The sequence below is a fragment of the Arvicanthis niloticus genome, chromosome 11, assembly GCF_011762505.2.
Source record: "Arvicanthis niloticus isolate mArvNil1 chromosome 11, mArvNil1.pat.X, whole genome shotgun sequence".
Taxonomy (NCBI): domain Eukaryota; kingdom Metazoa; phylum Chordata; class Mammalia; order Rodentia; family Muridae; genus Arvicanthis; species Arvicanthis niloticus.
The window spans coordinates 59,859,423-59,871,590 of record NC_047668.1 but is presented as its reverse complement, the minus strand read 5'-3'; the positions used below and the strand labels follow the sequence as shown (position 1 = coordinate 59,871,590).

At 41.9% G+C, this 12,168-nt stretch overlaps 1 protein-coding gene across 2 annotated transcripts in view; it reads left to right on the top strand.

Annotated features, from left to right (window-relative positions):
* The window catches only part of Babam2 (BRISC and BRCA1 A complex member 2), a 374,321-nt gene that overhangs the window by 125,323 nt on the left and 236,830 nt on the right, over positions 1–12,168 (top strand). For both annotated transcript variants that reach the window (XM_034514429.2, XM_034514431.2), the window contains exon 5: positions 1,455–1,649. In XM_034514429.2, coding sequence (XP_034370320.1) covers positions 1,455–1,649 — 195 coding nt within the window. The remainder of the gene's footprint in view (positions 1–1,454; positions 1,650–12,168) is intronic.

The window sequence follows — 12,168 nt, the reverse complement described above, 5'->3', positions numbered from 1 at the left end:
ATTTTGAGGTTTTGAATAGCTCAAAGGAATCTTGGACTGTCAACGCCAAGAGCTTTGCCATGGACTACTCTGTTCTAACCAAATCACTTTATGCCACCATGCCTACTTTATTGTGTGATGGCAAAGAATTTGTTCTTCCTCCTTTTGCAAATATCTGCTTGGTTCTGTCCTTCCTATCAGTGAAGGGATGCCTATAACTTCCCCACCATCATCAAATCCCTGTCAGTTAGACTGTGCAGAAGAGCACAGTACCATTGTCCTGGGTGTATAGGAAATCAGTGCCAAGAGATGCCATTAATCCCAGAATCTTCAGCTGACAATTTGTATAAAATGATGTGGCGTTTGTAGTAATCAGTGCACATCACCTATAATATAAATAGTGCCTAAATGGTTTTATTCTATTGTATAGAGAATAATGGACAAGGAAAGATGTCAGTCCAGTACAAACACTTTTTTTCTAAATGATTTTAATCTCCAGTTGTTGAATCTCTGAATGTTGAAACCATGGACACCACGGACGTCAGCCTCCTTGTCATGAATCCATTCTTTTGTTTTGTTTGTTCATTTTCTTCAGGTATGGGCTATGTGTAGGTTGTCTTTAAAGGAGTACAGTGTAGTGTGATAGTTCTTCAAGTGGGCCTGTAAGACCCCTGGGGATCCTTCAGGGATCTATGATGTCAGAGTATTTCCAGGACCACATTAAGATACTCTCTGTGTCCCTTTTATTGTGCTGTTTTCACTTATTCTGAAGAAGCGTTGGTGGGCACCACTGACACACAGTCAAGAGAGGACATGGCTTCAGCTGTACTGTAGTCACGTAGTCAGTGTATTCCTCACTACTATGCAGTCTCAGTTTGATAATAGACTTGGCTTTCTTTCTTCGCTGTCTAGACCAGTGGCTGATATAACAGGACCAGCACAGTTGGCACATAGGGAGGCAAGAATGAACGGACACATGTGAGGCTGGCTGCTAGACACTTGCTGGCTCTCCCCTCCTTCTCTTTTCCCCTTTGAATCCTGCATTTCCTAGATGTATTTTCTCCATTTCTATCCTTGCTCCGTACTATTCTTTGTATATTTTTGTGTAATGCTGTTGTTTGCAGAGTATTTATCTACATTTTGTGTTACAGATGTAGACAATCTGCAATGTGGAATTAAATTACTTTGTATAGAATGCAGAATTTAGATGCTGCTTGTTAAAAAAAACCAAAGGTTATAAAAGAATAAAATACAAATTCTGTGTTCAGGATCAAAATCAGTCTTCTGGGAATTTTGCTTTTTCATGTTGGCAGTACCCGCTTTGCTGCTGGTTACTGGCCCTGCCTCTGTGTGGACAGCTGTCAGGAGTCTGGCTCTCAGACTTTTGTTGCTTCCTTCCTCTGCTCTGATGTGCAGTTGTGATGAGGGATTTGTATAAAACTGGTTTTCACTGGTCCTTGTTTATGGCTCCACAGAACCTTGCCTCCTGGAACCCTTCAAACCCTGAGTGCCTGTTGCTCGTGGTGAAGGAGCTGGTGCAGCAGTACCACCAGTTTCAGTGCGGTCGCCTCCGTGAGAGCTCACGCCTCATGTTTGAGTACCAGACGCTCCTGGAAGAGCCTCAGTATGGAGAAAACATGGAAATTTATGCTGGGAAGAAAAACAACTGGGTAAGTGCTGAAAGGTAGGGGAGTTATTCATCTGTGATGAAATTAAAGAGATAAGAGCATTGAGATGGTCATTACCTCACACACAGATGGCTCAGGTGACCTGTGCACTTTCTCATAATTCAGAGGTTGAAGAGAACTAATGGTGAGCACACTTATTATTTGTAAAGAATATCACAGGAGAAGTATGCATTTGTTTCATCCCCAGTCTCCTATGTTCAGAAGTTAGGGAGCTTGCCTGAAGACTGCCTGTGTTCTCCATAACACACAGGCCCTGATGCAGGTGGGGCTGGCAGGCCATGGTTAAGATGCTGACATGGCCCACCTTCACTTAGGGAGAGACTTCCAGTGCCCCAGTCAGACAAGAGCGTCAGCTGCTTTGGGTACAGCTGGTTGTCTGGAGCCTTTGTCCTTCCCCAGCCCTTCTCTAAAGGCAAGGCCTCGTGTCATAGCTCAGAGTGGTCTAGAAGTTGCTACACAGCCCAGGTTGGCCTCAAACTCAGAACCCTTCCATCCCTCTTTCCTGAGTGCTGTGGTTACAAGGATTGCTGCCATGTGCAGCTGTAGCTGCTTCTTACACACCTCTGCAGTGTGTGATCCTTTTGAAATATAAAGTAGATTATAGCCCTCCTCTGCCCGGAAACTTCATATATCCCTGCCCCACCCCCCACGTCAGCTCAGCTGTGATCTCCAGTGTAATGTGAACCACACCTTGTTTTATCACACCTTCCATCCTTCAGATTCTGCTTACTTCCTTTTCTGCTTTTGTTGCACTGGGCTTAGCTGTGCTGGCTCCTCTGCTGTAATGCAGACACACCGGGCACACTCCTGTCTGACACACTCGGCATACGTTTCTGCACTGGCTTTTTATTTTTTTTCTCCCAGGAATGGTAAGCACCATTCCAGTTTCAAATATCAGCTAATGTATTTTCAATGATATCCTGCTCCAATTTTTAATTTTTTATTATGTTTTACATAAGTTTATGTGTTTTAATTGTCTGAGTTTATGATTATCAGTTAAGTGGCTGATTTCTACAACCAACACCATGACCTACAATGATTCTGTCACCCTCCAGGAAGGTTGTTCATGCTCAGTCACCATTAGTCTTTTTTCTTCATGTAGCCTAGGTGACCTCTAAATTTCTTTTGGTTCCTGTAGATTTTCTTTCTGCACACTGCAGGTGGTCACAGCACATCCCTAATGGTTGTGACTGGGTGCTTTCACTTGGCAGAATAGCTTTCAGACCTGTTGATGTATGTGTACTTGATTCCTTTTCATGGGTGAGTGATATTCCATTGGCTAGACATACCACATCTTGGTTTTTCTAGTCACTAATTCATGACACTTCAGTTGTTTTTACCTTTGATGTTTATGAATTGTGCTGTTGTAAACATGTATATTTAATCTTTTATTATACTTGTTCTTAAAATTCACTTCTTATTTAAAAAGAAAATATAGTCAATATATTTTTATTTTGGATAAATAAGGTGAGCAAACGAATTGAGCAATCTACTCATGATTTGTGTGTCCTACAAAATTAAAAAAAACCCTCATATTCCAGTTTTTTTATTCATTTTTTGTTTTTTACATTCTTTATTGTCTATTTTATTTATTTACAGTACAGATGTCACCTCCTTCCCCCATTTCCCCTCTCTAGAACCCCCTATGTCATCCCCCCTCTTCCTTTAAGCTTTTATACCATTTTAATTACATGCATATATTAAGGTCAGTTCTAGGTTGAGGGTCTAGCAATACAAGATGCAAATAGTCAAGGAACAAGAAAGACAATAAACACAAATAGTCAAAGAAAAAGCAAGGCATTAAACTCAATTACGTGAATACTCCTGTGATCACTGTTTCTAAGGGCTTATCAGAATGACCAAAGTATCTGAGCCTACTTCCCTGTCCCAGCCCAAGGTCATTTTCATGTCTGAAGCCTACTTTCTTGTTCTAGCCTAAGATTTAGATTTCTACCTGAAATTACTTCTTTGTTCTAGCCTAATGTCAGATTCCTGCCAAGCAGCCCATTTCCTTGTCCTTGGCCCATGTTAGCTTCTTGCCAAGTAGCCAAAAAGGCTCTCTGCCTCCCCCCCCCCTTTTTTTTTATTTCATTAATAAGACTGAGCCAGTCTTAGGTTGTTCTGAGAAGAATGCCTTTCTTACCCGTCATGGAATATGCATTATCAAAAGCAATGCATTTCTGTCTTAGGTTGGTAAGGCTCTGTGCAGAATCTTACCCGTCCTTGGCTTTCCAGCCTGTTAATTTAATAACTCTGTCTGGGGGGTCCATAAAATTCACTTCTGTTTTCTCTTCCCCAGCATTACTCTGCTGTTTTTAAGCATCTTTTAAACATCATCCATGCATAACTGTGTAAGGTATTTGCTCTAGCACCCAGCATCTTAACATCAGACTGTTTACGTCATAGGTTGTGTTTGTTAGGCATCTGGATAGAGCTGCACCTTGTCCCCTCCTAGGTTGTGGCCAGTGCTTAGTCTCCTCAGCACTCTACTGAAAAGAGTTTCATTGTAAGTCTATTTGTGTGGCTGTTTGCAGAATGTGGTTCTCTGGGCTGTTGATCCTAGGGCCTCAGATGGTGCTAGCTGGTACCTGGAAGCTGCCTTTAGTTCCTCTCTAGGACCTCTCCACAGGGTGCCTCTGAAGCTGGCAGTTGGCCTGACCACAGCAAGCCAGAAGGAAAGGTGGAGAGAGAGTGTGCACAGGAAAGCACTCCTGTAGCATACTCTGTGGAGATGATGCTGTCACCGGTCTCATTGCCACACACAAGCGAGGAGTTTCAGTACCCAAAAGTGAATGCCAGGATGGCTGTGTACCACAGGCGGGATGCCTGCCATATGTAATGCTTGTTTGATTTTTTTCTGTAGAAGGTCAAAGTTCAGGGCAGGCATTGCCATGCTGCACACCTGGACCTGTGTCGTCGGTGTTCTGCCAGAGTTTGTTGAATGGCTGAGTGAGAAAACTCTGGTGACACTCAGAACAAGTTTAGGTGTTCTTCTCTGGCTAATTCTCTTAGACCCCACCAATATGTTCTTATGCTCACTATGATCTCCCTTGGAGTTTCTAACATGTTTAAGGGATGTGACTTCCAAAGTCAAAAGATGAAAGCAGTACACTTTAAAAAACTTTAATCAAGTCTTCCTGTTAGAACATACTTAAGAGTTCAAAGAGTTTTCTTTTACTTTTTTCATTTTTATATATTTAGAGACAGAGCTATAGATAGATAGATAGATAGATAGAGCACATGCCATGATATTCTTGTGGCAGTCAGAGGACAGCTTGTGGGAACTGATTCTCTTCTTCTTTTATGTGGGGTTTGAAGAACTCAGGTTGTAAGGTTTGGCAGAAGGTGCCTTTACCCAATTAAATTATCCTTAATAATCTTTCCAGTTCTTTAAATTTTTAAAAAAGAAACTTAACACTTATTTATTTAGTTATTGTTGCAGCCCGAGCCACCCCACATTGGGCGCCAAAAATGTAAAGAACCCCACCGCACTTGGGGGCCAAAATGTCTTGAACCGCTCTGTCAATGTTGGAACCCACACTGCCAAAAGCCTTGGAGGCTAAATTGTTAGAGCCTGCACTGCCCCAAGCTGCTCCGGTCAGCGGGCCGGGGTTCAGCAAGAAAGAGTATGATTCAATCCCATTTATTCTTCAGTCTTTCTTCCTAGTCCAAGTCCAAGTCTTGAGTTCCTAGTCCCTAGTTGCCTCCAAGTTCCAAGTTCCAATTTCTAGTCTCAAGTCTCATCCAAGTACAAGTGTCTAATCCTACTTGCCTGTCTCGAGTCTCAAGTGCCTACTGTCTAATGCCTAATACTTAATAATAATTTCTTCTGTTTGCCTCTCACCTTTTATATGTCTCACTTCTAAGCCATGCCTTTAAGTCTTGCCTTTAAGTCATGCCCTTAGGTCTTGTCTCTAAATCTGATCTCTAAGTCACACCCTTAAGTTGCACACCTTTAAGTCAGTCTCACACACCCAAGGGAAAATCCTGGGTATCTAAAACAAGATGTTATCAGAGTGTGCTCAGCTGTTGTAGGTTATTGTAATCAAGTCTCTTGTCAGGATATATGGCTCAAGATGGCTGCACGGATGATAGCCGCCTTCTGTCAGCTCCCCACAATTTATGACAATTTTTTTAAGATTCATTTTTATGTATATGAATTCTCTATTTGCATGTACACCTGCATGCCAGACGAGGGCTTCAGATCACATTACAGATGTTTGTGAGCCACCATGTGGTTGCTGGGAATTGATCTCAGGACCTCTAGAAGAGCACCCACTACTCTTAACCGCTGAGCCATCTCTCCAGCCCCAACACTTATTTATTGATGTGTGTGTGTGTGTGTGTGTGTGTGTGTGTGTGTGTGTATCTGTTTGGGAGTGTATATGCCATAGGCTGTGTGTGGAGGTTAGACAACAACCTGCAGAAGTTTTTACTTTTCTTTATTTTTTTCTTTCTGTTATATTTCTATCCTGCTTTTAAAATATATATGTACATATATATACACACACACATATATGTCTATATATTTATATATATGTATATAATATACATATATATTACCATATATATTTGTTTAATCTTTTTCTTTCTTTTTTTTTTTTTTTACACTCCAGATTTTATTCCACTCCTGGTCTACCCTCTCACTGCTCCACATCCTGTACCTCCTCCCCTCCCTCCTGTCTCCACAATGATATTCCCACCCCACCAGACCTCTAAACTCCTGGGTCCTCTACTTTCTTGAGGGATAGGTATATCTTCTCTTACTGAACCCAGACCTGGCAGTCCTCTACTGTATATGTGTTGGGGGCCTCATATCAGCTGATGTATGCTGCCTCATTGGTGGTCCAGTGTCTGAGCGATCCTAGGGGTCTAGGTTAATTGAGATTGCTGGTCCTCCTACAGTGTCACCCTCTATCTCAGTATCTTCCTGCTTTTCCCTAATTCAACCACAGTGGTCAGCAGCTTCTTTTCACTAGTTGGGCGCAAATACCTGCATCTGACTCTTTAAGCTGCTTGTTGGGTCTTTCGGAGGGAAGTCATGATAGGTCCCTTTTTGTGAGAGCTCCATAGCTTCAGTAGTAGTGTCAGGCCTTGAGACCTCCCCTTTAGCTGGATCCCACTTTGGGCTTCTCTTTATTTTCATTCCTGCAGTTCTTTTAGACAGGAACAATTATGGGTCAGAGTTTTGACTGTGGGATGACAACCCATCCCTCCACTTGATGACCTGTCTTTCTGCTGGAGGTGGTCTCTACAAGTTTCCTCTCCCCACTGTAGGGCATTTTATCTAAGGTTCCTCCCTTTGAGTCCTGAGAGTTTCTCACCTCCCAGGTCTCTGGTACATTCTGGAGTGTTCCCCCAAGCTCCTGCCTCTCGAGGTTGACTGTTTCCATTTTTCTTCTGGCCCTCAGTCCTTTTCCACCACCCAATACCAGATCATGTTCCCCTCTTCCCCCAACCCCATCCTCCATCCCCTTTTCCTCCCATGTCTCTTCCTCCCTCCTCCCTCCCAAGTGGGACTGAGGCATCCTCACTTGGGCCCTTCAGCTTGTTGACCTTTTTGAGTTCTGTGGACTGTATCTTAGGTATTCTATACTTTTTTTTTTTTCAGCATGTCGGTTCCTGGGATTGAATTTGGGTCTTCAGACTTGGCAGCAAGTACCTTTACCCACTGAGCTATCCTACCAGCCTTGGTTTTTATTTTGTAAAGTCATATATATTACAGTTTATAAGAGATATGACCCTAAATTTGCCACTTCCATTTTAATTATATAGTTCAGTCCTATCAAGTATAATACATTGTTGTGCAGAGATGGGTAGAACTTTTTCATCTTATAAAACTCAAATTGTGTCTTTATTAGTCATTCCTTCGTCTTCCTCCTCTCTACTTTCTGTTTCAATGATTTTACTCATTAGCTGCTTCATCCGATGTAACTGCACACCATTTTTCTGTTGTGCCTAGCTTGTTTCACTTAGCATATTGTCTTAAGAGTTCATCCATGTTAACATGTGACAGTTTCTCCTTTTTTTTTTTTTTTTAACTGAGGCTGCATCTGTGTACCCAGCATGTTTTGTTTAGTCCTGCAATGGAGTTGCACAGCTTTAATTTTTTGGCTGATGCTGCAGTGAATGTCTCATCATCATTGACTCCTGCTGGGGACTAGTGTGTGGATGTGACATGGGATTGCCAGCTTATATGACAGCCCGAGTTTCATCTGTCCCAGGAACCTTTGCCCATAAATAGACTGTTTTACAACTCTATTAACAGTGTGTTTTAAACCATGAATTACTGACTTACATCGCTACTAAGAGGAATTTAATCTGTTTTCTCCAGAACTGTTCTTACTAAAAAGTCTACTTAAATGTCCTCTTAGAAAAGGATGTTAGATTCAACCCAGCATGACTTCTTGATGAGTCTGTATTGTCTCTAATGATGGGAAGCTTGTTTTAACTTTGGAAATACTATCTGGTTATAGTTTTTATGGTTTTGTTTTTCCACTTCACTTTTTTGTATATATGTTTGTGTCTGTGTCTATGTCTGTTTGTGTGCATGTGTCTGTGTTCAGTTGTATGTGTGTTTATGTGTGTGCCTGTGGAGGCCAGAGGACAACTTTGTGTGTTGTTTTTAGATATTATTCACTTTTGTTTTGAGTCAGTGTTTTGTTTTTGGTTTGGAATTCACCAAATAGGCTAGGTTGGCTGGCCAGTGAGCTCCTGGGATAAGCTTGTCTCTGGCACTAGGGTTACAAACATGCACCCACACTCCTGGCTTGTTTATATCTGTTGTTTGCTTGTCTTTGTTTTTATCTTGGTTCTGAGGATTGACTTTAGATCCTTGTACTTGCAAGACAAGCACTTTGTCAGCTGAGCTCTCTTCCGTTTGTCCTCCTTTAAATATACAGCCTGAACTGAAGTATAATCATTTCTATGGTACCTTTTACAATTTTGTGAGTTGTCCTTCACCTGAGTGTAGCAGTTCAGATCCGTTTAAAGCATAATGCGCTGATATGTTCTCAGCATCCTCTTGCCTCGTGGCACTCACTTTACCGATAAAGTGCGCTAGTGCTGTAATCAAACCCCTTTACTCTAATGGAGTGATTATTTTACTTTAATGCTGAGTCACCTGTAGTATTAATGTGAGTTAATGCACCTGGGAACCCTGCAGGGGCAGTGATAGTTACATGTAACATCACAGGAGTCAAGGCCCAGTGACATACAGGAACGACAATATAGAAATAAAGTATCTGGACACCAGTTAGCATTTAAGCAAGCAAGGAAGAGCTAGGACGCAAAGGTGAGCCTTGAGGGACAGACAAGTGAGGGCTGGGCACAGGGCTCAGGGCTATTCTGAGGGACAGCTTGCCAGACCAGGATTCTTCAAGATAGAAACGAGCTTGATTTTTCAGCCAAAATGTTTCAAGTTAAGAATGATATTAGCTTGTTTTTTGCTGTAATAAACCCACCATGATATTGGTTGCTTAAGACACCTATCCATGTTGTCTTACAGTGCTAGGGGTCAGCACTGAGAATGGATCTGTCTGCTCTAAGATTAAGGAAAGGCACAGCAGTGCTCCTGGAGGAGACTCACAGGGAGACACTGGCCAGGGCTCCACCCATAGACATGATCTTTGAGGATCCGGAGAAGCAGAAACTCCTTTGATGAGTGTGGAGAGGAAGACATATTGGAGGGGTTGTCTCTAGTAGATGGTTTTCAGACTTAAGTAGGTGTGCACTCGTCAGTTGTAACAGTGGGGGAGCCAAGAAACAACCATCACAAAGGAATCAGACTCCCTTTTTCTCTCCCCTGCTATATCAGTATACATATGCATGTGTGGTGTGAAAGTACCACATGTAGGATGCATGTACATGTATGTGTACATGCATGTGAAGGACAAATACTGTCGTGGGATGACTTCACATTTTATATCAAGGCACAGTCTCTGGCTAAATTCAAAACCTACCATGTCAGCTGGTCTATGCTGTTCGCTCCAGGGATTCCCTGTCTTCATGTTCTCCAGTGGCTTGAGGAATATCATAAGGCTTTTCTGTCAACCTTGTCCTCTTCATTAATTTATTAGTGACTTGATAACATAGAGCTTAGGGTTGAGTTCCACTCTCCACTTTTGTTGTAGTAAGGAGTTCTACTCTTTTAGCCTCTGTTTTCCCCTTGCTGTAATATAGATGTAAATGGATTACATCTATTGAACATGGTTTGGGGAAAAGTAATACATTTTAAGAATGTCTTTGCCGGGCAGTGGTGGTGCACGCCTTTAATCCCAGCACTTGGGAGGCAGAGGCAGGTGGATTTTTGAGTTCGAGGCCAGCCTGGTCTACAGAGTGAGTTCCAGGATAGCCAGGGCTACACAGAGAAACCCTGTCTCGAAAAAAAAAAAAAAAAAAAAAAAAAAAAAGAATGTCTTTAGAGTGTGATATCCTAATAAGACTAACTGTATGTTCATATTCTTGCCAAAGAAGTCTCCACCGACCTCCGACTAATTGGTTGTCAGGTTTAAGAATCACCCCTACCACAGTGTCCCCAAATGAAGTTAGAGTCACCTTTCCCAGTTAGTTCATAGCCTTTCCCTTCTCTGAGTGGCACAAGTCCATTTCATTGGAAAGCTCATTTGTGGATAAGGGAGCAGTGCCTAAGACAGGAAGGAGGATCCCCTGAGGCAGAACAACCTGACTGGAATATGTTCAGCCCAAGATGTCTACCTGTCACTCCCCAAGGACTAAGGGAACTGTGGGACAGCTGCTGCAAAGCAGGAAAGCCCAACCCCAGGAAATTGCCAGACTCGAGTCTTGTCAACTGGAGTGATTGCCAGCACACTCACACTTGAGGAGGACACACGTTCAGGGCTGATGCTGGGGACAGTGCCACTAAGGCAGTTGGCAGGAAGGCTAACACTTTCACAGTCATAGGTCAGGTAATTTTCTGTATCTGTCCAAGAAGAAGTCTGACTAGAGACTGACTGAAAAAATTCAAATTATTCTCTTTACTTGGCTGCATCTAACTGTCTCATTTACAGCTTACAGGGAGGAGTGCTGCAGCAGTGATCTTTGACAGTACAACAGAGTGACCGAAATCAAATAGAAAGATAGCCATTGTATGTGGTTGAGAAATGCTGGTGTGTGTGTGCGCGCGCGTGTGTGCGTGTGTGCATGTGTATGTGCTGTCCTCCTCAGTGTGTGTCTGTAATTTCAGTACACGAAGACATGCCTTAGCCTGATGCTTGCTCAGTTTCACAATGGCAAGTTTGCCTATAGATCACAGGAGAGTCAGTGACAGCTAACAACAGAGTCCTTGAGGTGTAATCGCCAGCATTTCCAGTGCCTTGGTGATGAGGGAGACTTGTCTGTGTGCTCCTGTATTGTTTCTGTGGTTCTAGGCTTGAACACGAGGCCTGTACAGTCTAGGCAGTCCTTGTGCTGCTGAGCTGGGTCTCCAGCCTAAGTTCTTTTTACTCCTTGGAGGCCTAGCTGTGTAGTGGGCACTGGATCCAGCAACTTGTCTACTAAAACGGCCACCGAGAGAAGATAAGCATGGCTCCTGTATAAGCATTCCATGGGTTTGAATGTCACAAGAAAACCCAGTGCTTTGTACAATTAATATGTGCTGGTAAAATAGTTTTGTTTTTTTTGGGTTTTTTTTTTCAGGAATAAGGTGTGGTAGGCTTGGAAGCTAGAGATCATAAATCACTTTTACCAGTATAGCAAATTCTATTTCTGTCACAAGTTTCTTTCTTTCTGACTTTAGTTTTATACCTTAGCCCATTGCAGATAAACTTTGTTTTATTTTGGTCTTTGGACCAACAGTTGTTTTCCTGTGACTTCAGTTGTGTCAATCAATCTCTTGCCAATAAAACTCATGTGTATCAGTGTGAGGAGCGACATTCTGAGAAAGGACATATAGGGACCGTCTGAGAGGTTTTATTTATTTATTTATTTTTTTAACATTTGGTCTAAAATAGTTGGTAAAATAAAAATATATCATATAAACTAAAAGAGAGCCCAAAGCAAAACTGTAGGACGTGGATTAAAATAACTTGCAGTTCACATGAGTCCAGCCAGGTGTTAAAAAATGTCTAATTATTTTTAGTTACCTTATATGGACAAAAGTTCCTATAATTCTTTAAATCCCACATTTTATTTCTTTTACTCGGTTTTCAAATACATGTATGTATGCATATGTGTGTATACAGATATATACATACACAAACAGACCATCAGATTTAAACATTTCAATCTATCAGATTATAATTCATCTATAGACTAATATCTTGCACTAGTAGATAGAGATAGTCATTTATTTATTGCTAGACAGTTTACCTTCATAAGTTGAGAATGAAGAATAAAGGGGTTGGATTTTATTTATCATTTCTCCAACTCTCTTTTTCACTTTCTTAGAATCCTATGGCACCTTTTAAAGCCCTGTCCTCAAATGACTTAACAGGCATTCCACAAGCTTGTGGTGTAGTCACTTTTGTATCCACTACTTCCG